The sequence below is a fragment of the Pan paniscus genome, chromosome 20, assembly GCF_029289425.2.
Source record: "Pan paniscus chromosome 20, NHGRI_mPanPan1-v2.0_pri, whole genome shotgun sequence".
Taxonomy (NCBI): Eukaryota; Metazoa; Chordata; class Mammalia; order Primates; family Hominidae; genus Pan; species Pan paniscus.
This window is the reverse complement of record NC_073269.2, coordinates 18,675,388-18,703,354: the sequence shown is the minus strand read 5'-3', so window position 1 is coordinate 18,703,354 and position 27,967 is coordinate 18,675,388. Positions and strand designations below refer to the sequence as shown.

Here is a 27,967-nt window from a genome sequence, read left to right as displayed (position 1 = left end):
AGAACTCACGGGATACAACGTGGCACAGAGTTAAAGAGACAGCATCCCACAAGGGTAGTGTAGTGGATCACAGCTGGAGTTTTCAAACATTACGAACAAAACGGTGACAATGATAAGCTAACGTTTATTGAGAGCTTATGTGTTTTAGAAAACTTACAACGTTTTATGATCTTTACACATAAAAACTCAGACTAGGTTAGGGTGCGGCACTCACCTCTGGTACAGAATTTAAGAAGGTTCAAAAACTTTGGTAATCGTAAACAATATTTTCAAGACTTAAAAAATATTTTAATATCCAAAATAATCAAATTGTTAAACTACATCCTGCAGACCGGCAGCATAATTTTGTAAATAAAGTTTTAGTGGAACCAGGGTGTTGTCAGTAAGCTCAAGGCACAAGTGCGGGGTTCTAGCCTCTTCAAAATTTTATTTAGGCCAGGCACGGTGGCTCACGCTTGTAATCCCAGCACTTTGGGAGGCCGCGGGGCGCGGATCACCCGAGGTCAGGAGTTCGAGACCAGCCACGACTAACATGGTGTCTCTAATAAAAATAAAAAAATTAGCCAGGCATAGTGCCAGGCTCCTGTAATCCCAGCTACTCGGGAGGCTGAGGCAGGAGAGTCGCTTGAACCCAGAAGGCGGAGGTTGCAGTGAGCTGAGATGGCACCACTGTACTCCAGCCTGGGCGACAGAGCGAGACCCTGTCTCAAAAAAATACTTGTTTTGTTTTGTTCATCATGGATTTTTTTTTTTTTTTTTTAAAGAGATGGGGTCTCACTCTGTTGCTTAGGGTGAAGTGCAGTAGTGCAATCAAAGCACACTGCATCCTTGAACTCCTGGGCTCAAGCCATCCTCCCACTTCAGCCTGAGTAGCTGGGGCTAGAGGTGTGAGTCCCATGCCCAGCTCATTGTTTTTAAATTTTTGTTTGTAGAGACAAGCTCTTCCTATGTTACCCAAACTGGTCTCAAACACCTGGGCTCAAGGGATCCTCCCAAAGTGCTGGAATTACAGGCATGAGCCACCAAGCCTGGCCTCATCATGGATTTTTGCATTAATTTTGATTTTTAAAAAATACTGCTATAAGGTCAGGCACAGTGGCTCATGCCTGTAGTCCCAGCACTTTGGGAGGCTGAGGCAGGGGGATCATTTGAGTCAGGAGTTCGAGACCAGCCTGGCCAACATGGTGAAATCATGTCTCTACTAAAAATAGAAAAATTAGCTGGGCATGGTGGCGCATGCCTGTAATCCCAGCTACTCAGGAGGCTGTGGCAGGAGAATCGCTTGAACCGGGGAGGCACAGGTTTCAATGAGCTGAGATCTCGCCTCTACATTCCAGCCTGGGTAACGAGTGATACTCGATCTCAAAAAAAAAAAAAACCCAAAACAAAATATTGCTTTAAAATATTTTTTATCTTGGTTGCTGAGCTTTTTTGGTGTCCTCTTAAAATTCTGCCCTGGAGATGTCACCCTAGCTCCAGCCCTGACCTTAAGAGGGAGGTACTAGTATTATCCACATTTATTTTTTATTTTTTTAATTAAATAATTAATTAATTATATTTATTTTTGAGACAGAGTCTCGCTCTGTTGCCCAGGCTGGAATGCAGTGGCGCTATCTCGGCTCACTGCAAGCTCTGCCTCCCAGTTTCACGCCATTCTCCTGCCTCAGCCTCCCAAGTAGCTGGGACTGCAGGTGCCCGCCACCACGCCCGGCTAATTTTTTGTATTTTTAGTAGAGATGGGGTTTCACCATGTTAGCCAGGATGGTCTCAATCTCCTGATCTTGTGATCCACCTGCCTCGGCCTCCCAAAGTGCTGGGATTACAGGTGTGAGCCACTGCGCCCAGCCTGTTATCCACATTTTATAAATGAGGAAACCAAGGCACAGAGAGGTGAAGTGACTTGCCCAAGATCATACAGTGGAAAAAGTGGCGGAGTCAGGATTTGAATCTGGGCAGCCTGGCTCTAGATGCTGGGCTCTAGATGGAAGGCCCTGTCTGAGCTCCCTGCACTAGGAACAAGTGTGGTCAGGGGCAGGAAGGTCAGCTTTTGGGTAGCCATTCAAGAAATGTATTAAAAAACCTAGAGAGGCAGGCTAGGGAGAGCTGAGCTGGTTACATCTGGGGTCCATCTAGGGTTCCATCCCTGGAAGAGATGGTGGTGGTTAGGGCTGTCCAGAGCTCCTCAGGGGCAAAGACCCCCAGTTCTGTGATGATGCCACCAGTGATGAGGTCGTGGGGGGTGACATCGAAGGCAGGATTCCAAACTCCAATCCCTGCAGGGGAGAGAGGGGAGGCAAAAAGGCAAGAATTTGCTTCTGTGAAAGTTCTCAGGTTGTGGTCATCTGTTTCTACCACAGTGGTTCTTGGAATTGGGGAGTCCTTGAGAACCTGAGGATTCTCACCCCAAAAGTACATGCAGGCATGGACATTGTACTCAATAGTAAGTTTAGACTCGCCACTGCCCCTACAATGTCACTCCCCAAGAAGAATTCAAAGTCCTATACACATCTATGCCACTTATTTTTTTATTTTTTGTGAGATGTAGTTTTGCTCTTGTTGCCCAGGCTGGAGTGCAATGGCGTGATCTTGGTTCACTGCAACCTCCACCTCCCAGGTTTCAAGCAATTCTCCTGCCTCAGCCTCCCGAGTAGCTGGGATTACAGGCATGCACCACCATGCCCGGCCAGTATTTTTAGTAGAGACGAGGTTTTTCCATGTTGGTCAGGCTGGTCTCAAACTCCCGACCTCAGGTGATCCGTCCGCCTCGGCTTCCCAAAGTGCTGGGATTACAGGCGTGAGCCACAGCGCTCGGCCTTTTTTTTTATTTTTGAGATGGCGTTTCGCTCTGTCGCCCAGACTGGAGTGCAGTGGTGCAGTCTCAACTTACTGCAACCTCTGCGTCCTAGGTTCAAGCAATTCTCATGCCTCAGCTTCCCAAGTAGATGGGACTACAGGCATGTGCCACCACGCCTGGCTAATTTTTATATTTTTTTAGTAGAGACGTGGTTTCACTCTGTTGGCTAGGCTGGTCTGGACGCCTGACCTCAAGTGATCCGCCCACCTCCGCCTCCCAAAGTGTTGGGATTATAGCCGTGAGCCACGGCATCCGAGTGCATGAACTATTTAAAGGGCCAGTCATTGATCTAAATGTCCTGTGGGTTAATTCACTGACCGCCCTTGGGTTTATGCAGCAGGTTCTAGCCATAGCCCATTTTACAGATAGGACCAGTGAGGATCTTAGGGAATTAGAGAATTTAGGGAACTTGCTAACGGTTGCACAGCCAGGAAGTATAGGCAGCTAAGAAAAGTCTTGCAGCTAGGCATGGGAGCTCACGCCTGTAATCTCAGTGCTTTGGGAGGCTGAGGCAGGAGGATCGCTTGAGGCCAGGAGTTTGAGACCAGCCTGGGGAACATAGCGAGACCCTATCTCTATGAAAATAAACAAATAAAAATAAGTGTAGAAATATCTTGCTTTTTCTTTTCTTTTTTTTTTTTTTGAGACAGAATCTCACTCTGTTGCCCAGGCTGGAGTGCAATGGTGTAATCTCAGCTCACCACAACCTCCGCCTCTCAGGTTCAAGTGATTCTCCTCCCTCAGCCTCCTGAGTAGCTGGGACTACAGGCGGGTGCCACCATGTCCGGCTAATTTTTGTATTTTTAGTAGAGACGGGGTTTCACTATGTTGACCAGGCTGGTCTCGAACTCCTGACCTTGTGATCTGCCCGCCTCGGCCTCCCAAAGTGCTGGGATTACAGGTGTGAGCCACCTCGCCTGGCCGTCTTGGTTTTTCTTTACAAACACGTGGCCAGCCAGATATTCTTATTTCCTCTTAAGAAAACCTAAGTGGAGAATAGCAAGACAGTTGCTCAAGATCATTCATATAACCGGTTAGTTGTAAATTCCGACATTGGATCTGACCTCCAGGATGCACCTGTTAGAAGAAGTGGCTTGGGCCAGGCGTGCTGTGGCTCACACCTGTAATCCTAGCACTTTGGGAGGCAGAGGCAGGCTGATTGCTTGAGGTCAGTAGTTAATAAATAGCCTGGTCAACATGTTGAAACCTCATCTCTACTAAAAATACAAAAATTAGCCAGGCGTGGTGGCACCCACCTATAGCCCCAGCTACTTGGGAGGCTGAGGCAGGAGAATTGCTTGAGCCCGGGAGGTGGAGGTTGCAGGGAGCCCAGATCGTGCCACTGCACTCTAGCCTGAGGGACAGAGCAAGACTCCATCTCAAAAAACAGAAAAAAGAAAAAGTGGCTTGTAGGAGCTGTGTATGTTCCAGAAGGATGACAAGGACCTGCATATCACCTGCCTCCATGAAGTGCCCAGGAGCTGGGGTGTCCCCTTTCTGAGGGGGCAGCTTACCGGGTGCTGCAATCCGGACCCCATTAACATTGGTCAGCTCCTGGCCCGGTCGCTCTTCAATAATGATCTCCTTGCCGGTCTCCAGACGGAGGTCACATGAAGAGCTGGGGGCAGCCACGTAGAAGGGAATGCCATGGTGCTTGGCGACAATGGCCAGCTGGTAGGTGCCCACCTTGTTGGCTGTGTCGCCGTTGGCAACCACGCGGTCAGCTCCCACGACCACAGCTGGGGAGGGGGCGTGTGAGAAGTTGGGAGTCATTACCTGGTCCCATGCTCCAGAGCCCCGCCCCCAGGGCTTACCGTCTGCTTACCTGACACGCCCCTATGGGCCATGGCAGCAGCCACCATGCTGTCGGCGATAAGGGTGGCAGGGATCTGCTCATAGACCAGCTCAAAGGCCGTCAGCCGGGCTCCCTGGTTGTAGGGCCGGGTCTCCGTGCAGAAGGCATGCTCCAGGCGGCCCAGGCTGTGCAGTGAGCGGATCACACCTGCGGGGGCCCCACCCACCAGGAGAAGGCCCCGGGGAGGGGCAAACAGACAGGGTGGTCCATTGGTTAGGGGTGCAGGCTCCTAGTCTGGGCGTGGATTGCCAAAGGCTTACCAAGCACAGTCCCACCCAGGGGCCCTCGCAGTGGCAGTTCCCTCTGCCTGGTATGCTCTTCCCAATGCTCGCATAGCTCCGTTTCACATCTGTTTAAAGGACACCTTCTCGGTGAAGCCTTCCCTGATATATCAGTTTTGCATAGCAATCCCCACACTTTCAGTTTCCTGTTCTCTGTCCTTAGCATTTATCACCTTCTAACACCTCATGTGTACAGGCAGCCCCCCTTTTCTATGGGTTCTCCATCCATGGACTCAACCATGTGGATTGAAAATATTTGGGCTGGGCATGGTGGCTCACGCCTGTAATCCCAGCACTTTGGGAGGCCGAGGCAGGCTGATCACGAGGTCAGGAGATCGAGACCCTCCTGGCTAACACAGTGAAACCCCATCTCTACTAAAAGTTCAAAAAATTAGCCGGGCGTGGTGGCGGGCACCTGTAGTACCAGCTACTCGAGAGGCAGAGGCAGGAGAATGGCATGAACCTGGGAGGCGGAGCTTGCAGTGAGCTGAGACTGCGCCACTGCACTCCAGCCTGGGCAACAGTGCAAGACTCTGTCTCAAAAAAAAAAAAAAAAAAAAGGAAAGAAAGAAAATACTTGAAAAGAATCGCTGGAACCCAGGAGGCAGAGGTTGCAGTGAGCCAAGGTCGTGCCATGGCACTCCAGCCTGGGTGACAGAGCAAGACTCTGTCTCCAAAATAAATAAATAAATAAATAAAAAGCAATCCTCCCATCTCAGCCCCCTCCCGAATAGCTGGGACCACAGGTGCATACCACTACACCCAGCTAATTTTAGTATTTTTTGTAGAGATGGGGTTTTGCCATCAAGCCCAGGCTGGTTTTGAACCCCTGAGCTCAAGCGATCCGCCCGCCTTGGCCTCCCGAAGTGCTGGCATTACAGGCTTAAAAATAGAGACAGGGTCTTGCTGTGTTGCAAAGGCTGGTCTAGAACTTCTGAGTTCAAGCAATCCTCCCACCCCAGCCTCCTGATTACAGGCCTGCACCGCCACTACACCTAGCCAGTAACAACAATTTACATAGTATTTACATGGGACTAGCTATGATATGCAATCTAGACACGATTTAAAATATAGGGGTGGGCTGGGCACTGTGGCTTACGTCTGTAATCCCAGCACTTTGGGAGGCCGAGGCTGGCAGACCACCTAAGGTCAGAAGTTCGAGACCAGCCTGGCCAACGTCGTGAAACCCCATCCCTACTAAAAATATAAAAATTAGCTGGGCGTAGTGGCTCACGCCTATAATCCCAGACACTCAGGAGGCTGAGGCATGAGAATCTCTTGAACCTGGGAAGCAGAGGTTGTAGTGAGCTGAGATCATGCCACTGCACCAGCCTGGGCGACAGAGCAAGACTCTGTCTCAAAAAAAAAATATTTTATATATATATATATATGGATGTGCATAGGTCATGCAAATATGATGGCATTTTTATATCAGAGACTCGAGCATCCATGGATTTTGGTATCTGTAGGAGGTCCTGGAACCAGTCCCCCACGGATATTGAAGGATGACTGTATTTATTTTGCCTGTTGACTATTCCTTCTGCTTCCCTGGGACCCCTGAGAGCAGAGATTTTGTCTGTTTTGTTCACTGCTGCGTCCCCAGCAAATGGCAGTGTCTGAGCCACAGCAGGTGCTTACTAAATGCTGGGTGAGTGAATGAATCAAAGGCAGAGGTCTTTCCATCAAGGCCTCAGTTCCCAGGGATGAAGGTGGGACTCAGGCAGGTAGGGAAATTTCCTGGTGAATTTAGGGTCAAGTGGAATCTGCTGCCTTGGCCCCCTACAGCCCACTCCCCCTGTCTCCTGGTCACAGCTACCTAATCTTTCTCTGCTCACTCCCTTCTCCTCAGTTCCTCCTGGAGTCCACGTCCTGCCCTGGCTCTAGGCATATGGCTCAGGCGGAGCCCGTCGAATGACTGCTCTGGGATGGGCAGGTGCCCTGAGATACAAGGAGACTTTTCTAGAACAGGAGGCTCTTTTCCTCATGATTTGGACCCTAACAGCCCCCTGCCAGCCCATGGAACCTGAAGATGAAGGAGGGCAGAGCTGAAGTACAGAGATAGATAGGTCCTGATGCTACTGGTTGAGCCCCTTGATCTAGCCATACCTGAAGCCAACCGTATAAGTGTTTCCATACTAGAACTAATACCTTCCCATTTTTTTTGTGGATAAAGTGGTTTGGGTTTGGGGTTCTTTCTCTTGTATCCAAAAAAGGTCCTAGAAGGCCCTCCCCTACCCCCTGGAGGCCCTCTCACCTAGGGCTGTACCATAGCCAGCGGTGGCCAGAGCACCAGTGTTACAGTGGGTCAGCACAGTCACCTTGCCACCGCTGGGGGCCGCCCGCTCCAGGAGGTGGCGGGCTCCTAGGTCCCCAATGCTTCGGTTGTCTCTGAGGTCTTTCTCCAGCATGTCCTCGGTGCAGCAGATCACTCTGGGGTGACAAGGAGTTTTCAGCACCAGCCACCAGGCCCCGGGGCCCAGGCCAACGCCTCCTCTCTGCCTAACGCTGCTGTCCTGGAGCCCTCCTGCTCAAAGCCTCTCATTGCTGTGGGGCCTGGACCCTTCGGCCAGGGCCACCGAAGTGTCACTCCGTTCATTCATGCAAAGACATGTTTACCAAGCAGTTCCGGTGTGACCCAGCAGTAAACAAGACAAAAATCTCTGCTCCTGTGGAGTTGACACTGGGGTGAGTGAGCCAGCTGATGAAGACATAATAAAATGAAGGAAAAGCCGGCAGAATTAGGCAACAGAGAGCAGCGGGTGAGCTGGATCATATAGGATGGTGGAGGAGGGCGCTATGGATACCTGGCCCGCACCAATGGCACGTGCAAAGGCTGTAAGGCAGGCTCGAGCTTGGTGGGGTAAAGTGACATTGCAGGGAGGGCTGGAGCAGAAAGGAAGTGGGGGGGAAAAGATGGCAGGAAGGGGACCAGGACAGGAAAAAAAGTTCCTCAAAAGCAGAAACCAAGAGAACACGGAGACACCAAAAAGGGCCTCCAAGGGCGGATAAGGGGCTGCATGTATTCAGGGGAGGCACGATTAAGGAGTTAGGTTTCAGGGCCAGGCTGCCCAGGCTAGACTCTGGGCCCCATCTGTGGGGCCCTGGACAAGGGGCTTAAGGTCGCCGTGCATCGGTTTCCCCATCTGTATAGTGGGTCACTGTACTTAAAAAGAGTCAATATAATTCCTGCTCAGCGCCGTGCCTGGTACCAGATCCCCGTACCTCTCCCGGACCGCCTCTTCCGTAGCGCCCTCCCGTTCGGCCTCCCGGGCTGCAACATCAGCCAGGTCGCGGGCGGCGCGGGCCATGTTGACAGCGGTGGGCCGGGCGGTGACGAGGAAGCTCAGCTTGTCGCGCACGAAGGCCACGAGCGCGGCGAGTCCCGGTCCCCCGGCGCCCGCCTGCAGCTCCACGGCGAGGCTGAGACAGCCCACCAGGGCTATGGCCGGGGCGCCCCGCACCTGCGGGGCAGGGATTTGGGCGTCGGAAGCTGCAGGCGCGGGCGCACTCCCACCTCCAGCCCGGCCGCCCCGCCGCCCCGCCGCCCCGCCGCCCCGCCGCCCCGCCGCCCCGCCGCCCCGCCGCCCCGCCGCCCCGCCGCCCCGCCGCCCCGCCGCCCCGCCGCCCCGCTGCACCTTCATGGCGCGGATGGCCTCCCAGGCCTGGTGCACCGAGCCCACCGCCTCGTAGCGGCTCTGCTGGGGCAGCAGCAGCTGGTCTAGGATCTGCAAGGAGCCCCGCGAGTAGCGGATCGCCTCCAGGGTCATGGTGCAGCAGCCAAGCCCAGCGCAACTCAGAGGTAGCTAGGGGTCCGCGCGCACTTGGGAGGGGGGCGGGGCCGTGGGCGGAGCCTCCCCCGGAAAAAGAGACACGCACATGCGCATCCAACCCGATTCCACGGGTTCCCGGGACGCGGAGTCCACGTGGCCGAACCCACTCCACGACTCCTGCCAAGCCCGGACGGAGTGAGCCGCCTTCTCGGAACCACAAAAGTGGCAGCATTTATGGGACGCCTAGTGGATACCAGGCCCTGTGTTTAGCAACCTGCTGTCTAGAGTTAGGGATGTATCCCCAGTGGCAAGGTAACATCAAGTGTTCAAACCAAAGAATTTGTTAAATGATCTTCCTTCTCCAAGGTTGAGGGGGAGGTAGTGGGGGGTCGTGTGCCCCTTGATGGATGCACGGCTGTTTCTGGGCCATTTTCTGCTCGGTTTCATTCAAAAGTAACATGCAGGACAGGCGCTGTGGCTCACGCCTGGAATCCCAGCATTTTCGGAGGCCGAGTCGGGCAGATCACTTTGAGGTCAGGAGTTCGAGACCAGCCTGGCCAACATGGTGAAACCCAGTCTCTACTAAAAATACAAAAAATTAGCTGGGCGTGGTGGCGCACACCCGTAGTCCCAGCTGCTCGGGAGGCTGAGGCAGAAGAATCACTTGAACCCAGGAGGCAGAGGTTGCAGTGAGCCGAGATCGCGCCACTGCACTCCAGCCTGGGTGACAGAGCAAGACTCGGTCTCAAAAACAAAACAAAAAAACCCCAAAAGTAACATGCACGGGGGGCTTTTCCATGGGCCACCCCTGGGCTGGGTATAATAAAAAGCTCACACCTGTGTGCTCCAGCCCCTGCTGCATCTGGCACAGATCCTGGGTACCCCGTGTGCCTTGTCCCTGGCCTTGTGTGTATGGTTCCTGGCCCCCCTTTCACCCTTCACACTTGGCCCATGCCTCCTCCTCCAGGAAGTCTGTCCTGATTCCTGGCCAACCGGGACCACCACCTTGAGACTCTTGTCACTCTGGAAGGGGACCACGTCTGTGGTCACAGCTATGACCCTATACCAGCATTTGCTGATGAGAGGCCTGCGAAGCTTGGTCAAGGTGGGGGGGTGGGGGGATAGCCCCAGGGTCCATCTAACAACCCAAGACAGGGAAGAAGAGACAGGTCTTTAATGTACGGAGTCTCACAAGGCACAAACACCCTCACCAGGACCAAATAAATAACTCCACGGTTGCAGGAAGGCGCGGTCTGGGGAGGATGCGGCATCTGAGCTCTCCCAGGGCTGGTGGGCGAGCCGGGGGTCTGCAGTCTGTGAGGGGCCTCCTGGGTGTGTCCGGGCCTCTGGAGCGGGTCCAGTCTCCAGGATGGGGATCGCTCACTCACTCTCCGAGTCGGAGTAGTCCGCCACGAGGGAGGAGCCGAGATTGCAGGGGTGCCGCGTGTCGGGGGTGTCAGCTGCCTCCTGGGAGGAGCCTGCTGGCGACAGGGGCTTGTCCTGACGGCTCCCTTCCTGCCCCCTCGGCCTGCTGCACTTGGGGGTCTCAGTTGTTTCCGGAGGACAGTCTCCGGGGGACATGGGCCGGTCCTGGGCAGCCTCCTCTGGTACCCGCGGTTCCCCAGACTTGGGGGTGTCGGCCGCATGCTGGGGGCTCTCCGGGACGTCCCGAGACCTCCGCCGCACGATGCCCAGGTCCCCGACGGTGATGGGGGAGGTGGCAAGCGCGGTTCTGCGGCTCTGTGCCAGCTTCTTCAGGACGCCGCTGACCTTGCTGCTGGAGGCGGATCCGGGGGCAGAGGGGAACCAGGAGCGGCTGATGATCTCGGTCCGCTTGAGTTTCTGCTTGTCCTCGTAGGCTAGAGGAGAGGAGAGGACATTTCAGGGGCGGCAGGGGAGGGGGTCCAGAACTGCCCTCTGGTAGACCAGAGTCCACTCATGGCTGAGGACCCCCCATCTCCAGGCAACTCTGAGCCTCCCTGTCCCCTTTTCCCCCTGGCCTCCTACGCACAGTCCAGGGTGTGGAACTTCAGCAGAGCCGCCAGCTTGCGGTCATCTTCCGTCTCGGGCACCAGCGGGATGGTCAGGCTCGCCTTGGCCTGCAAGGCCTGGTCTCTCTCCTCCTCCTCCTGGATGGCTTTTTTCTTTTCCTGTGTTGAGGGCCAAGAACACCAGAGATGGGGGGTGTCAAAGCCCTGTCTCGTCTGTGTACTAGGGGGCACTGCTCCAACTCTCGGGGTCTCATTTACTCTTTTTGAGACAGTTTCATTCTGTCGCCCAGACTGGAGTGCAGTGGCACAATCATAGCTCACTGCAGCCTCGAACTCCTGGGCTCAAGTGATTCTCTCATGTCAGCCTCCCAAGTATCCAGTACTACAGGTGTGCACCACCACGCCCAGCTAATTAAAACATTTATTTTTGTAGATACTGGGCCTGGTAGTTCATGTCTGTAATCCCAGCACTTTGGGAGGCTGAGGCGGGTGGATCCCTTGAGGCCAGTAGTTTGAGACCAGCTTGGCCATCATGGCAAAATCCTGTCTCTATTAAAAATATAAAAATTAGCCAGGCATGGTGGCATGCGCCTATGGTCCCAGCTACTCGGGAGGCTGAGGCATGAAAATCACTTCAACCGGGGAGGTGGAGGTTGCGGTGGGCTGAGATCGTGTCACTGCACTCCAGCCAGGGCAAAAGGGGGAGACTGTTTCAAAAAAAAAAAAAAAAAATTTTTTTTTTTAGAGATGGGGTCTCACTATGTTGCCCAGGCTGGTCTCCAACTCATGGCCTCAAACAATCCTCCCACCTGAGCCTCCCAAAGCACTGGGATTACAGGTGTGAGCCACCACGCACGGCCTCATCCCACAAATATTTCTGGGATACCCACCTTGTGCTAGGCTTTGTTCTAGACACTCGGCATACAGTGGCAGGCAGGGAAAAACCCTTGCCCTGGGGGAGCTGGCCTCTAGTGGTGAGACAGTGATAAGGAGAAAAAAAATGCAGGACAGGTGGGTAGGGGATGGGCTGGGCGGTTCCATTTATTTTTTAATTTAGTTTAATTTTATATTTTTTTGAGACAAGAGTCTTGCTCTGTTGGCCAGGCTGGAGTGCAGTGGCACGATCTCAGCTCACTGCAAACTCCACCTCCCAGGTTCACGCCATTCTCTTGCCTCAGCCTCCCAAGTAGCTGGGACTACAGGCACCCACCACCACATCTGGCTAATTTTTTTTTTGTATTTTTAGTAGAGACGGGGTTTCACCATGTTAGCCAGGATGGTCTCGATCTCCTGACCTCGTGATCCGCCTGCCTCAGCCTCCCAAAGTGCTGGGATTACAGATGTGAGCCACCGCGCCCAGCCAAGAGGTTCCATTTAAAATGTGGTGGCCAGGTCGGATGCAGTGGCTCACGCCTGTAATCCTAGCACTTTGGGAGGTTGAGGCGGGTGGATCACATGAGGCCAGGATTTCGAGACCAGCCTGGCCAACATGGTGATACCCAGTCTCTACTAAAAGTACAAAAATTAGCCATGCACAGTGGTGGGAACCTGGAATCCCAGCTACTTGGGAGGCTGAGGCAGGAGAATTGCTTGAACCTGGGGTGGAGGCTTCAGTGAGCCGGGATCATGCCACTGCACTCCAGCATGGGCGACCAGCGAGACTCAGTCTAAGCAAAAACAAAACACAAAAAACCCAACATTAGCCAGGTGTGATGGCTCCTGCCTGTGGGTCCCAGCTACTTGGGAGGCTTAGTGGGGAGGATTGCTTGAACCTGGGACATCGAGGCTGCAGTGAGACATGATTTGCTGCTGTACTCCAGCCTGGGCAACAGAGTGAGACCCGGTCACAAAAAGAAAAAAAATAAATAAATAAAAGGAGGCAACCAGGTAGGTATCTCCCATGGCATGGTGAGGTAGGGGTGAGCTATGGTCTCAATGTCTGTGTCCCCCAAATTGATATGTTGAAGCTTAATCCTCAACGTTGACAGTGTTAAACGATGTGAGGCATTTGGGGAAGTAATTAAGTCAGAAGGGCTATGTCCTCACCAATGAGATTATTGGACTTATAAAAGGAGGCTCAAGGGAACTTGTTTGTCCCTTCTGCCACATGAGGACACAGCTAGAAGCCACCGCCTATGAGAAATGGGCCCTCACCAGACACTGGATCTGCCAGCGCCTTGATCCTGGACTTCGCAGACTCCAGAACCATGAGAAATAAAATTCTATTGTTTATTTTGGCCAGTCTTGGTGGCTCACGCCTGTAATCCCAGCACTTTGGGTAGGCCACGGTGGATCACTTGAGGTTGGGAGTTCGAGACCAGCCTGGCCAACATGGTGAAACCCCGCCTCTACTAAAAATACACAAATTGGCCAGGTGCGGTGGCTCACACCTGTGATCCCAGCACTTTGGGAGGCCGAGGCAGGCAGATAACCTGAGGATGGGAGTTTGAGACCTGCCTGACCAACATGGAGAAACCCCGTCTCTACTAAGAATACTAGCTGGGCGTGATGGTGCATGCCTATAATCCCAGCTACTCAGGAGGCTGAGGCAGGAGAATCACTTGAACCCGGGAGGCAGAAGTTGCGGTGACCCAAGATCATGCCATTGCACTCCAGCCTGGGCAATAAGAGTGAAACTCAGTCTCAAAAAAAAAAAAAAAAAAAAAAATTAGCCAGGCGTGGTGGTGGTGGGTACCTATCATTCCTGCTACTCTGGAGGCTGAGGCAGGAGGACTGCTTGAACCCAGGAGGCAGAGGTGCAGTGAGCCAAGATTGCGCCACTGCACTCTAGCCTGGATGACAGAGCGAGACGACTACTGTCTCAAAACAAAAAAAAAAAAATTAATTTCTATTATTTATTTATTTAGAGATGCTGGGGGAGGGGGGGTGGTGTCTCACTATGTTGCCCAGGCTGATCTTGAACTCCTGGCCTCAAGCGATCCTCCCAATGTGCTGGATTACAGGCGTGAGTCACTGTGCCCAGCCAAATTTCTACTGTTTCTGTCTATGGTATTTTTTATTATAGTAGCCGGAATGGATTAAGACAGGGCATGATCACCATGTAGCAGATGGGGAAACTGAGGCTCAGAGGGTACAGTGGCCTGCTCAAAGCTAGGATGTGGTGGGGTGAGGGCTGGACCCGGGCCTTGGTCCACCATGCATCCTCTCTGACCCCGGGCTGGAGCCCCCCTCACCCGGAACCTTCTCCGCAGCATGCTGTTGAGGGCGAAGTCGTCCTTCCAGGCGCTCTGGGCCTCCTGGATGTGGCTCAGTGTGGGCAGCGCCTTCTTGAGTGTGCTGCGGTCGGCCTCGCCATGCTCCAGCCGGAACATGGCGTCCGTCTCCAGCTTCTGCTTCTTCTCATGCTCTGCAACGATCAGAGCTCGGCTGGGCTTTGGGGGCCCCAGCGCAGACTCAGGGCCAGGGCCCCCAGGCAGGTAAGTGGGTGGCGCTCACCTGTGGTCAGCACCTGCTCATTGTCCGCCATGTCCCAGCGCTCCTCCTTGCGCTGGGCGCCACTCACGATCACGTAGTCGCAGTTGGCGGGGTCCGTCTGCATCTCGATGTAGTTGACACAGAGGTGGCATTTCATCCGGAACCTGGGAGGGAGCGGTGGGCAGGAGTCAGGAGGCTGTGGCTGTGCACCAGGACAGCCCTGTCACCTCTGCCTGCTTCCTTCCACCCAATGGTGTCATTTGACAAAAATTCACTGAGCACCCACTGTGTGCCATGTAGAGCCACGGGCAAAAAGGGGCACATCTGGGCACCCAGAACGGACCTTCTGTCAGTGGGGCTGCAGTTGGCTTATTCATTTGTTCATTCAGCTGTTTGTTCATTCATTCATTCCCTCATCCATTTTTCTGGTTCATTTATTCATTAATTCATTTGTTCATTCATTAGTGCATTTGTTTGTTGGTTCACTGATTCATTTGTTAAAGTAATTCATACATTCATTTGCTCATCCATCCATTTGTTAATTCGTTTATCATTTGTTCATTCGTTCATTCATTTGTCCATTAGTTCATTTATTCAACAAACCCGCCCAAGACAGGCTGCTCTGTGGCAGGCTCAGTGCCAGCTGCTGGGGACATTGCTGAGTAGTGGAAAAGCCAACTTGCTCATGGAAAGGCTGACGTCCCAGCAGGGGCCACCTTGATAGCAAGGGCACAAGCAACCAGTGTCAAGTCTCACTTTAGAAAAGATGTCTCTGAGGGGTGCTGTTTGAGCAGAAACCCCGGGTGAGGGAGGAGCCTTGGAGCTACCTGGGGAAGAGCATTCCAGGTGGAAGCACAGAGGTGGGTGTGTCCCTGGGGTGTGTGAGGGACAACGAGGAGGCCAGGGAGGGGGACAGCAGGAGGAGGTTAGGGTGAAGAAAGGACAGACAGAGTGTGTGGTGCCTTGTGAGCCAGGAGGAGGACTTGGGCTTTTACTGAGGAAGGTGGGAGCCATGGAGGGTTGCGGGGGTGGGGGTGTGCCCTGATTCACCAACCAGGGCGATTTCCAGGAGTCCTGCAGGGAATGGGTTCCCCCTGCAACTCAGGCTCTTTGTAGCCCCCTCGCCCTGTGGCCACCCCACCTGTTCCCAAGATGCCACCAAGCCGCCCTTACCTGTAGATCGGGGTTGTGTAGTAATTGCCCACCTTCTTCTTTTCTGCATTGTAACGAACACCTGGAAGGGGGTTAGGCGGGGGTGGTAATTTCATTGCCATCTGAATTTTGCAGATGGGTAAACTGAGGTACAAAGAGGCTCACTGTCACTTGCTGAGGGTTCCCCAACTAGGAGGAGTTAGAGACGGGATTGGAAGCCAGAGCCTGGCTTCCTAATCCCTCTGCAAAGGGGCTTCCATGGCCAGCCAGTCACTCGGGTGCCCGTCTCCTCCCTCATTCCTGATCAGGACCCTCCCACCCCCACCCCGGCGGCATCCAGCAGTTAGGGGGTCTGATGTTTGCAGGACTGAATGGAGGGTGGGCAGAGGCTCACCCATGCCGATGTGGTTCTTGCAGCCATCGCACCAGATGTTATATGGCATTTCGAATCTGCAAAGACAGACAGCATCTTACTTGCACTTGTCCATTTGGACACTCCCTGGGTCTCCACACCTGCGACTCTGGCCGCGGTTGTGATTTGAGGGGTGGGGTATTAGACTGCCCCGTTAACGGGAGTTGCTGCACTCACATTACACAGGAAATGGATACATGGAAGAAAAAGAATCACAACCATTGTAACTGAGCAGGAACTTCCTGCCTGCTAGAAAGCAGACTGACCAGGTCCAGGGACAGCCGCCTTTGGGTGCTGCTGCGACTTTTTTTTTTTGAGACAGAGTCTTGCTCTGTTCCCCATGCTAGAGTGCAGTGGTGCGATCCTGGCTCACTGCAACCTCTGCCTCCTGGGTTCAAGCAATTCTTATGCCTCAGCCTCCGAAGTAGCTGGGATTATAGGTGTGCGCCACCAATTCCGGCGAATTTTTTTTTTTTTTTTTTGAGATGGAGTCCTGCTCTGTTGCCAGGCTGCAGTACAGTGGCACGGTCTTGGCTCACTGCAACCTCCAGCTCCCTAGTTCAAGTGATTCTCCTGCCTCAGCCTCCCGAGGAGCTGGGATTACAGGTGTGAGCCACCGCACCCAGCCTAATTTTTTCTATTTTCAGTAGAGACAGGGTTTCACTGTGTTGGCCAGGCTGCTCTCAAACTCTTGGTCTCAAGTGATCCACCTGCCTCACCCTCCCAAAGTGCTGGGTTTACAGGCGTGACCCACTGTGTCCAACCACGATCACTGTCTTTTTTGAGAGTCCTATGTGATCAAGTCCAGGCTGGCCTGCTACAGGATGAGATACAACACGGAGCAGAGCCCAGCTGTACAGGTGAAGTCCCTGCTAAACCAGCCAGTCCCCAGCCAGCCAACTCTGAAACACATGGGAGCCCAGCCCAGATCAGGCCAGCCTAGCCCAGCCCAGCCAAGCTCTTCCAAGCCCAGCAGAGATATTTTGCTGAGCTGCAGACATGTGAGCAATAATAAATGCTTATTGTTTTGTCACACGGCAATAACTGACTGATACAGTGACTTTCTGCTTTATGGAATGAAGACCCTGCAGCACTGGGCCAATGAGGGCACTGAACTCTCCTTGAGACTGAAGGAATGGGGCAGGACGGTGGGGTCCTCAGGTGATGCTGGGCCTTACCGGATGATGAGGATGCCCTGTGACAGCTTCCGAGCCCGCTCCCGAAGCGGGTGGCTGTTGTGGTATCGGTTGAGAGAGCCATGCTGTGTGGAGAGGATGAGGAGCGGATTAGTGCTGCTGAGCTGGAGGAGCTCACGATTTTCTGCCACCCCCACTGCTTTGGGACAAGTGTCTCACAGGTGGGAGAGGCCTTGATTCTTATGTCCTGCAGGACAGGTGTTCATAGCAATAAGGGGGCATCCAGGTCTTACTGGAACATGTAGGCTTGGAACCAGGAACGTGAGTTTGAATAGTCCCTCTCCTATTTATTTATTTATTTATTTTTTGAGATGGAGTTTTGCTCTTGTTGCCCAGGCTGGAGTGCAATGGCATGACCTTGGCTCACTGCAACCTCTGCCTCCCGGGTTCAAGTGATTCTCCTGCCTCAGGCTCCTAAGTAGCTGGGATTACAGGCGCCTGCCACCACGCCCGGCTATTTTTTTTGTATTTGTAGTAAAGACGGGGTTTCACCATGTCACCCAGGCTGGTCTCCAACTCCTGACCTCAGGTGATCCACTTGCCTCGGCCTCCCAAAGTGCTGGGATTCCGGGTGTGAGCTACTGCGCCCAGCCCCGTTCCCATTTATGAGCTGAAAGAGCCAGGGGACCCTGGGCGAGTGACCTCACGTTTTGCCTTCCCGAGCCTCTGTTTCCCCTGTCTGTCAACTACGTATAATGGTCATTATTACTTCCAGGTTTTATGGGGAAGATGAGGTGAGGTGACAAGACTGGCAAACATTCGCTGGGGACTTCATGTGCATCACCTTTTTTTTTTTTTTTTTTTTTTTGAGACACAGTCTCGCTCTGTCACTAGGCTGGAGTGCAGTGGCGTGATCTCGGCTCACTGCAACCTCTGCCTTCCAGGTTCAAGCGATTCTCCTGTCTCAGTCTCCCAAGTAGCTGGGACTACAGGTGTGGGCCACTACGCCCAGCTAATTTTTGTATTTTTAGTAGAGATCAAGTTTCACCATGTTGGCCAGGATGGTCTTAAACTCTCGACCTCGTGATCCACCTGCCTTGGCCTCCCAAAGTGCTGGGATTAGAGGCGTGAGCCATGGCGCCGGCTTTTTTTTTTTTTTTTTTTTGAGGCAGGGTCTGGCTCTGTAGGCCAGGCTGGGGTGCAGTGGTATGATTATGACTCACTGCAGTCTCCACCTCCTGGGCTCAAGCAATCCTCCCACCTCAGCCTCCTGAGTAGCTAGGATTTATCCCTCAATGATTCTGTGAGGTCAGCTCATTTTATTTCCCCCTTCTGACGTATGGAGAAACTTTGGCATAGAGAGGCTAAATCCTATACTCAGGACGAGGCAGCTGGGACACTCGGGCCCTTACTGAGCACCTACTGTGTGGGGACACAGCCACAATAAGATAGATGAACATCTCTGCCCTCAGGGAGAGAATGTTCTAGCGGGGGAGATGGACAAGACGCAAATAAATGAATAAGTGAGGGAGTTATAAGGGCTATGAGATTATATAACGTGCTCAGCAATGCAACAGAGAACGAGACAGTGGTCAGGGAGGACCTCTGTGAGAAAAGCACTTAAGGAAGTGAGAGTATGGTGAAATGGAGGAAGAGATTCCAGGCAGAGGGGACAACCAGGACGCCAGAGGTGCTGGGGCTGGGGAAGCCATGGGATCTGACCCTTCATCTGTGCGCTCTGCCCTATCCTGGGCCCCTGCTGTAAACACACTACAGTATAGTGTGGACATGGAGTTACAGGTCCCTGAGGAGAGCCACAGTTATCACCCAAAAGTGAAGACAGCCTCGAGACTCAGGTGACGAGCAGAAGACAAAAAGACCTTGGGGGCCACCCATCCTTCCACAGCAGTGGCTCTAACCCCAAGAGGGGATGACGTGGGTCTTTTTGCTACTGTGGACCTGGAGCGGAGAGCCTGCTTACCTTCTCAGGGTTGAAGTCTGGAGGATAGTACTTGTTGACCCCTTTCCTTTCACCCTGCAAAGCAGAACAGAGACATGACTCAGAGAGAGGCTGAGATGGTTTGGCTGTGTCCCTACCCAAATCTCATTCAAAAAATTTTTTTCTGATTTTTTATTTTACTATTAATTTTTAGAGATGGAGTCTTGCTCTGTCACCCATGCTGGAGTGCAGTGGTGCGATCTTGACTCACTGTAACCTCCGTTTTCCGAGTTCAGGCGATTCTCCTGCCTCAGCCTCCTGAGTAGCTAGGATTACAGGCATGCACCACCACGCCCAGCTAATTTTTGTATTTTTAGTAGAGATGGGGTTTCACCATGTTGGCCAGGCTGGTCTTGAATTCCTGACATCAAGTGATGCACCCACCTCAGCCTCCCAAAGTGCTGGGATTACAGGCGAAATCTCATCTTGAATTGTAGTTCCCATAATCCCCACGTGTCATGGGAGGGACCTGGTGGGAGGTAACTGAATCGAATCATGGGGGCGAATCATGCTGTTCTCATGACAGTGAATGAGTTCTCGAGAGACCTCATGGTTTTACAAGGAGCTTTTCCTCTTGCTCATTCTTGCTGCTGCCATGTGAAGAAGGACGTGTTTGCTTCCCCTTCTGCCATGATTGTTAAGTTTCCTGAGGCCTCCCCAGGCATGCTGAACTGTGAGTCAATTAAATCTCTTTCCTTTATAAATTACCCAGGCTTGAGTATGTCTTTTTTTTTTTTTTTAGACAGAGTTTCACTCTTGTTGCCCAGGCTGGAGTGCAATGGTGCGATCTCATCTCACTGCAACCTCCGCCTCCCGGATTCAAGCAATTCTCCTGCCTCAGCCTCCCGAGTAGCTGGGATTACAGGCATGTGCCACTACGCCCAGCTAATTTTTTTGTATTTTTAGTACAGACAAAGTTTCACCATATTGGCCAGGCTGGTCTTGAACTCCTGACCTTGTGATCCACCCACCTCGACCTCCCAAAGTGTTGGGATTACAGGCGTGAGCCACCGCGCCCAGCCCTTGGGTATGTCTTTATGAGCAGCGTGAGACTGGACTAATACACAGGCTCCCTCCAGGAAACCTACTTGTGCAGCCTCAGGGGGCAGGACCTGGATAAGGGGGACTCGGGGACATTTTAGAGGACAGTGCTGGGCTCAGTGTCTGATTGGGGAAGGGCTACTTGGGCAAAAAACCCATTGTCATTGCTTTGGAAAATTCCATGAGGTTCAGATGCTCCTATGGTGGCTTTCACACTCTTTTGGGGACTGTGATTGACGGTAAGAAGTATTTAACATTGCCACTGGGCAGACACACATGTAGTACCATTGAACACAGGTCTCAAGAAAGAATACTGAGCCTGGCTGAAGAGTTGCTCTTGTTTTCTTCTTTTTTTTTTTTTTTTGAGACAGAGTCTTGCTCTGTCACGCAGGCTTGGGTGCAGTGGTGCAATCTTGGCTCACTGCAACCTCTGCCTCCTGAGTTCAAACGATCCTCATGCCTTAGCCTCCTGAGTAGCAGGGACTACAGGAATGTGCTACCACACCCAACTAATTTTTGTATTTTTTTTTTTGAGATGGAGTTTCGCTTTCGTTGCCCAGGCTGGAGTGCGGTGGCATGTTCTCAGCTCACTGCAACCTCCACCTCCCGGGTTCAAGCGATTCTCCTGCCTCAACCTCCAGAGTGGCTGGGACTACAGGCTCCCGCCAACACGCCTGGCTAATTTTTGTATTTTTAGTAGAGACGGGGTTTCACCATATTGGCCAGGGTGGTCTCAAACTCCTGACCTCAGGTGATCCACCCAGCTCGACCTCGCAAAGTGCTGGGATTACAGGCGTAAGCCACCGCGCCCAGTCTAATTTTTGTATTTTTAGTAGAGACAGGGTTTCGCCATGTTGGCCAGGCTGGTCTCAAACTCCTAATCTTAAATGATTCGCCTGCCTTGGCCTCCCAAACTGCTGGTATTACAGGCGTGAGCCACTGTGCCTGGCCTTGCAATGGTTAATTTTATGTTATATGAATTTTACCTTGTTAAAAAAAAATGAAAGAAAGAAAGAGAAAGGAAGGGGTAGGGGAGGGGGAGGGGAAAGGGGGAAGGGGAAATTTAGGTTGAGTGTAGTGGATCACTTGAGGTCGGGAGTTTCAGACCAGCCTGACCAACATGGCAAAACCCCGTCTCTACTAAAAATACAAAAATTAGTGGGACATGCTTGCTTGAACCCAGAAGGCGGAGGTTGCAGTGAGCCGAGAGCGTGCCACTGCACGCCAGCCTAGGCAACAAAGTGAGACTGTCTCAAAAACAAAAGAAAATGAAACAAAAAAACATTTAAAAAGCGCCCGTGGGTGATGTTAGCGCAAAGCCACATTTCAGACCCACTGCACCAAAAGATGATGACCCGGAGATTGAAATCATCATCTTAGAGCTCTGGGAGGGGAGGAGGGGCTGCTTCCAGGGTCCTACAAGACTGGGAGAGAAACCCAGGGCACACGAGGCTGTCTACTCACCATCTTGAGAGCTGCCTACTGGTCCTCACCCTCAGGGCGGACGATCAGAAACTGGCCTTGTGAACACACTGCCCTGTCCTGACCTCTTGCAGAGCCTGGCAGAGGGTCCACAGGCTTCCCTGCGAAGATGTCGTGGGCCGTGTGGTGGTGCCAGCTCAGACAAGACTCCCGCCAGGCATAGGAGGCATCCAAAAAGCGGCGTGTCTGTTTAGAAAGAGAGAGTCCTGTCCACTCTACAGCCAATATACGCATCACATCTGACACTTTCATCCCTCTGTGGCCCCCACCGGGTCCAGCACCCATCATCACTCACGTGGGCCAGCACGGTCTTCTCTCTCCTGACTCTGCCCTTGACACTTGCTCACCCCACAGCTGCCCAGGGGATCTTTTTGTTTTTTGAGATGGAGTCTCGCTCTGTCACCAGGCTGGAGTGCAGTGGCGCGATCTCTGCTCATTGCAACCTCCACCTCCTGGGTTCAAGTGATTCTCCTGCCTCAGTCTCCTGAGTAGCTGGGACTACAAGCGTGCGCCACCACACCCAGCTAATTTTGTATTTTTAATAGAAACAGGGTTTCACCATGTTGCCCAGGATGGTCTTGATCTCTTTACCTCATGATCCACCCGCCCCAACCTCCCAAAGTGCTGGCATTACAGGTGTGAGCCACCATGCCCAGCTGGGATCTTTTAATATGAACAAACGTGTCACTCTCCTGCTTAAACCCCTCCCATGATTCATATGGTTTTTAGAATCAAGTCAAACCCCTTCCCACAGCCTGTGGGGCCCCTGCCTGCCTCTCCAAGCCTAACTCTTACCCCTCTATCTCTCGCTCACTCTGTTCCAGCCACACTGGCTTCCTGGCTGTCTTCAAAGGCCAAGTGCAGCTGGCCTGCACCTGCTGTTCCTCAGGTTTGCAAGCTCTTTGTTACAGGCCTTTTTTTTTTTTTTTTTGAGACGGAGTCTCACTCTATCACCCAGGCTGGAGTGGGGTGCCATGATCTTGGCTCACTATCTCTGCCTCCTGGGTTTAAGTGATGTCATGCCTCAGTCTCCTGAGTAGCTGGGATTACAGGTACCCGCCACCAAGTCTGGCTAATTTTTTTGTATTTTTAGTAGAGACAGGGTTTCACTGTGTTGACCAGGCCAGTCTGGAACTCCTGGCCTGAGGTGATCCACACACCTAGGGCCTCCCAAAGTGCTGGGATCACAGGCGCAAGCCACTGCACCCAGCCCCTTGTCACAGGTCTTGACCTACATATCATATCCATCAAAGACCTCATCCGGCCAGGTGCGGTGGCTCACACCTGTAATCCCAGCAGTTTGGGAGGCTGAAGCAGGTGGATCCCCTGAGGTCAGGAGTTCAAGACCAGCCTGGCCAACATGGTGAAACCCCATCTCTACTAAAAATACAAAAATTAGCCGAGTGTGATGGTGCATGCCTGTAATCCCAGCTACTCGGGAAACTGAGGCAGGAGAATGGCTCGAACCGGGAGGCGGAGGTTGCAGTAAGCCAAGATGGCGCCACTGCACCCCAGCCTAGGCTACAAAGTGAGACTCCGTCTCAAACAAACAAAAAAAACCAACGACCTCATCTGACCATCCAATCCATAGTCACTTGTTTCCTGGAATTCTGATCACATCACCCTGTGTCAGTTTATGTCTCCCCCGGCAGGTCACACTGTGCCATATCCCCAACACCTCGGACAGTGCCAGGCCCAGATAAATGTCAACTGGGTAAACAACTGAGATAACTGAATGAGGCTCCATAAGGGTCACAGTCAGTGCAGGTGACACAGGTGGGAAATGCAGGGGCTCCTCAAACTAGGGGTGGTGAGACCCCCTCCCATGTTTGGAAGGGAGGCTTTTAGGTCATATAGAAGGAAGTTCTTCACGCCTGTAATCCCAGCACTTTGGGAGGCCGAGGCGGGTGGATCATGAGGTCAGGATATCGAGACCATCCTGGCAAACACAGTGAAACCCCGTCTCTACTAAAAAATACAAAAAATTAGCTGGGCGTGGTGGCGGGTGCCTGTAGTCCCAGCTACTTGGGAGGCTGAGGCAGGAGAATGGTGTGAACCCGGGAGGCGGAGCTTGCAGTGAGCAAAGATTGTGCCACCACACTGCAGCCTGGGCGATAGAGCGAGACTCCGTCTCAAAAAAAAAAAAAAAAGAAAGAAGTTCTAGTTTACACTAAAGAGAGACTCTGTGAGGCAGTGAAGGGTATTCTAGAACAGAGATTGGCAAAGTTTCTCTGTCAAGGGCCAGAAAATAAGTATTTCTAGCTTTTTAGGCCAGATTATCTCTGCCCCAACAACTCAACTCTGCTTTCATAGCTAGAAATCAGCCCCAAACAATATATAAATGAACGGGCGTAGCTGCGTGCCAATATAAATTTTATTGATGGACACAGAAATTTGAATTTCACATAATCGTCATGTCACAAAGTATTATTCTTTTGATTTTTCCCCAACCACTAGAAAATTTAAAACCATTCTTGGGGGCCGGACTCGGTGGCTCACGCCTGTAATCCCAGCACTTTGGGAGGCTGAGGCAGGTGGATCACTTGAGGTCAGGAGTTCAAGACCGGCCTGGCTAACATGGTGAAACCCTGTCTCTACTAAAAATACAAAAATTGGCCAGGCCTGGTGGCGTATGCCTGTAATCCCAGCTACTGGAGAGGCTGAGGCAGGAGAATTGCTTGAATCTGGGAGGCGGAGGTTGCAGTGAACCGAGATCACGCCACTGCACTCCATCCAAGGTGACAAGAGTGAGATTCTGTCTCCAACAAAAAGAAAGAAAGAAGCTGATGGAAGAGCTTCTGATGGAGTGGGAGTGGTGTAGTGAGGTGGTGAGGCAGTGGTGCAAAGTCCCGGATATAAACTGTTCTACCCTCACCTTAGTCTTGTATCCTCCAACTATAAAGTGTGTCCCTTAGATTGGATTATTCCAAGGTCCGTTCCAACCTAAAAATACTTTTGCCAACAAAATAGCTAAGTGCCCCTTGAGGCGTTAGGGGACACGGCTCCCTGGGCTTGAATCCCAGCTCCACTCCTCATCAGCTGGGTGACCTTGGTCAGTGACTGCGCTTCCCTGGGCTTGTATTTCGTCACCGGTAAAGGGCGAATGACGACGACAAGACTGACTTTCTGGGGATGCTGTGAATCAACTAACCCACGGGAAGAGCCTGCAAAGAGCAAATACTCCGTTTACAGGAGCTCGAGGGTGTGTGTGTCTTAAGATGGTTTTGTTACCCCAGTAAATGGCAGACGGGGCTATCGGGTGGGCGTGTAGATATCTCCGGTCCTTGGTGCAAAACTAATTACCGACCCTGTTTGTCCTGGGCTTACAGCTTGGGCTCGGAGCTCCACCCTGCTGCTTCCTATCTGCTTGACTTGGGGCAAATTGTTTTCTCTCTCTAAGCCTCATTTTCCTTATGTGTAAAAATGGCTGGTTAAGGCATTCGGGGCAGCGCCTGACGCCGAGTTAAACGTTTGGCAGTTTAGTCATTTCTGCTGCTCACGGTTTTACAAGAATCATTTTTATAAAATCTGGTGAGATAGGGACTTATTGGTCCCATTTTCCCGATGCAAAAACCCAGGACCCTTCAGGCATAATATGGATCCGGGCTAGGATGGGACCGGGTCCCGGGCACTTGGGTCAGAGGTCTCAGCTGGGGCCTCAGGGACTTTGGTCCTGGCTGGGACCTGGGCCGGCTCCGGGCATCTAAATCGGGTCCTCAGCTCCGCGTCCCCCGACGCGGAAGGGCGCGCCGGGCAGCTCCGAGGCCAGGGTGAGGCGGCTGCCGGACCCCCGGCCCTCCCCGCTCCTCCGCCCGCCGGCACTTACCTGCCCTCCTCCCGACGTCACGCCCTGACCGTGCCCGGAAGTGCGCGCTGAGAGCGCAGTGAACCTGGGCGCCCTCTCCGCGCCCCCAGGACGCCGGCGTGAGGCGGGGCGAGGCAACAGCTCCACGCTGATTGGCTGAATGACGATACGCCAAGCGTTCTGCGACGCCGGAGTGGGCCAATCCAGGAATGCCCCGCCCAACCGCGCTTACGCCAAGAGGCTCCATCCTCTGTCCAGCCCACTACGTGAGGCCCAATCCGAGGCCCGCCTCCTAGCACCGCCCTCCCAGGCGTGGTGTCCTGCGCGCTGCAGCCGGTCAGCGAGGGTGTGGTGGCGGGCCCCTGTAATCCTAGCTACTTGGGAGGCTGAGGCAAAAGAATTACTTGAACCCGGGAGGCAGAGGTTGCAAAGAGCCGAGATCGCGCCACTGCACTCCAGCCTGGGCAACAACAGCAAGACTCCGTCTCAAGAAAAATTATTTGCACAGGCAAGGTCTTACTATGTTGCCCCGGCTAGTCTCGAACTCCTGGGCCCAAGCAATCCTCCTGCCTCCCAAAGTGCTGGGATTACAGGCGTGAACCACTGCTCTGTTTTTGCATTTTTAAATAGTTAGGTGGGGGAAAAACTATTTTACGACTTATGAAAATAAAAAATTCAAATTTCAGCGTACATAAATAAAATTTCATTGGAACACAGGGATATGCGCTTTGATCTGCTGATTGCTTCAAAATAAGGGCACTTGGGGGAACAGCAAATGCAGGGAAGGAGAGGTTTTCTCTGAATTTCTCTTATCTGCCTAAAGACAGAAAGAGGAATGCTTTCCTACAATCTCATTAACTAGGGAAGAGTGAAACCATTCCCAATCATGTATCCTTCTGAGGGCTGCTCTGAGACAACTTTTATTACCTGCAACTTTTTTATTTGCTTAACAAGACAGACTTTCTTCATCATACAATTTCTCCCCTTACCCTCCCATAACTTGTGTTACCACCACCCTCCCAGAAGCCCCAAACCCCTATTCTTTTCTTTGATACTTTTTTTTTGAGAGAGAGTCTTGCTCTGTGGTCCAGGCTGGAGTTCAATGGCATGATCTCAGCGCACTGCGCTCTCCACTTCCCAGGTTCAAGTGATTCTCTTGCCTCAGCCTCCCGAGTAGCTGGGATTACAGGCACCTTCCACCACGCTCGACTATTTTTTGTATTTTTAGTAGAGATGGGGTTTCACCATGTTGGCCCGACTGGTCTGGAAGTCCCAACCTCAGGTGATCTGCCTGCCTTGGCCTTCCAAAGTGCCTGGATTACAGGCATGAGCCACTGGGCCCAGCCTCTCTGATCCTTTTTGGAGTCTTGTATTTTGTGGGACTCCCCTGCATAGGTACATAATTAAATATGGCTTTTGCCCTGTCTGTTTACATGTCAATTTAATTCGTAGCCCAGCCAAAGAACCTATAAAGATGAAGGGAAGCCATTTTTCACCTACCTACAACAGCCGGGCCCATTCATTTATCTATTGTCTATGTCTGCAACAGGGTTGAATTCAGTGGTTGCCACAGAGGAAGAGAGAGCCCAAAGAGTCTAAAATATTTACCATCTGGGCTTTTACAGAAGAAGTGGGTGGATACTTCTCTTAGAGCCTTCAGATTAGCCTGGCCCTGCTTCTGCACAGGTGAATGGCTTCTGAATTTACTTTTTTTTTTTTTTTGAGTCAGAGTCTCACTGTCACTCAGGCTGGAGTGCAGTGGTGTGGCCTCGGCTCACTACACCCTCTGCCTCCCAGGTTCAAGTGAGTCTCCTGCTTCAGCCTCCCAAGTAGCTGGGACTACAGGTGCCCACCACCATGCCTGGCTAATATTTGTATTTTTAGTAGAGATGGGGTTTCACCATGTTGGCCAGGCTGGTCTCGAACTCCTGACCTCAGATGATCTGCCTGCCTTGGCCTCCCAAAGTGCTGGGATTACAGGCATGAGCCACTGTGCCCAGACTGAATTTACTTTTATGCCTTGTAGGGCCTAACAGAATCTATTTGTTCATTCAACAGCTGAGCTGTTCATTGGACACCTGCTATATGTCAGGTCCTGGGGATTCAGAGAGGAAAGAACACACCCTTTTCTCAGTGATGAAGCAGACACTTCAACTGGCAATTTATCAAAGACAGGGTGAGAAGTGATGACAATATTACTACTATTCCTCCTGATTATATATATATATATATATATATATATATATGGAGTTTTGCTCTTGTTGCTCAGGCTGGAGTGCAAAGGCACGATCTTGGCTCACCGCAACCTCCACCTTCCTTCCCGGTTCAAGCGATTCTCCTGCCTCAGCCCTGGGATTACAGGCATGCGCCACCACACCCAGCTAGTATTTTTAGTAGAGACAGGGTTTCTCCACGTTGGCCAGGCTGGTCTTGAATTCCTGACCTCAGGTGATCCACCCACCTCGGCCTCCCAGAGTGCTGGGATTACAGGCATGAGCCACTGCGCCCAGCCTCCCCATGCTTTATTATTTGGTGCCAGGTTCCATCTCTGTTCTAAAGCCGGGCTCTACTAACGAATTCTTACGTAGTCATGGTGCTGCATACTGAGTGCTCACTACCCACTAGGCACCACTGAGCAATGCTTGGTGCTCACTCACACATGCATAATCTCATAGAATGCCCCTAGAAGGTAGATACTTTTCATCATTTCTGTTTTACAGATGGTGAGACAGGCCCAGAGAGGTTAAGTTGCAC

The 27,967-nt window shown here is 52.3% G+C and overlaps 2 protein-coding genes across 4 annotated transcripts in view; both read right to left on the bottom strand.

Moving 5' to 3' along the window:
• Nucleotides 1-104: 104 nt before the first annotated feature.
• Nucleotides 105-8,854, bottom strand: MRI1 (methylthioribose-1-phosphate isomerase 1). Of its 2 annotated transcripts, none has more exons than XM_034944814.3 (6): nucleotides 8,626-8,854; nucleotides 8,213-8,451; nucleotides 4,970-5,058; nucleotides 4,680-4,856; nucleotides 4,369-4,593; nucleotides 105-2,273 (listed from the first exon to the last, which is right to left on the bottom strand). In XM_034944814.3, exons 1-6 carry the CDS (start codon nucleotides 8,755-8,757, stop codon nucleotides 2,113-2,115), a joined length of 1,023 nt encoding a protein of 340 aa, XP_034800705.2. In that variant the 5' UTR covers nucleotides 8,758-8,854; the 3' UTR covers nucleotides 105-2,112. The 2 variants fall into 2 exon arrangements, with proteins under 2 accessions (XP_034800705.2, XP_034800704.2); XM_034944813.3 differs by lacking the exon at nucleotides 4,970-5,058 and adding an exon at nucleotides 7,245-7,420 and having other exon boundaries at nucleotides 8,626-8,850.
• Nucleotides 8,855-9,919: 1,065 nt separating this feature from the next.
• YJU2B (YJU2 splicing factor homolog B) overlaps nucleotides 9,920-27,967 on the bottom strand; it is a 32,048-nt gene continuing 14,000 nt past the window's right edge. The window contains exons 1-10 of one of the 2 annotated variants that reach the window (XM_003814845.7): nucleotides 25,235-25,380; nucleotides 21,391-21,594; nucleotides 18,868-18,921; nucleotides 16,929-17,011; nucleotides 15,733-15,788; nucleotides 15,360-15,420; nucleotides 14,208-14,350; nucleotides 13,946-14,118; nucleotides 10,772-10,910; nucleotides 9,920-10,619 (exon numbers count right to left, since the gene is read on the bottom strand). In XM_003814845.7, coding sequence (XP_003814893.1) covers nucleotides 10,141-10,619; nucleotides 10,772-10,910; nucleotides 13,946-14,118; nucleotides 14,208-14,350; nucleotides 15,360-15,420; nucleotides 15,733-15,788; nucleotides 16,929-17,011; nucleotides 18,868-18,921; nucleotides 21,391-21,393 — 1,191 coding nt within the window. In that variant the 5' untranslated portion in view covers nucleotides 21,394-21,594; nucleotides 25,235-25,380 and the 3' untranslated portion in view covers nucleotides 9,920-10,140. Of the gene's footprint in view, nucleotides 10,620-10,771; nucleotides 10,911-13,945; nucleotides 14,119-14,207; nucleotides 14,351-15,359; nucleotides 15,421-15,732; nucleotides 15,789-16,928; nucleotides 17,012-18,867; nucleotides 18,922-21,390; nucleotides 21,595-25,234; nucleotides 25,381-27,967 lie in introns of those variants that run through there. The other variant, XM_008967696.5, reaches the window with a different exon arrangement.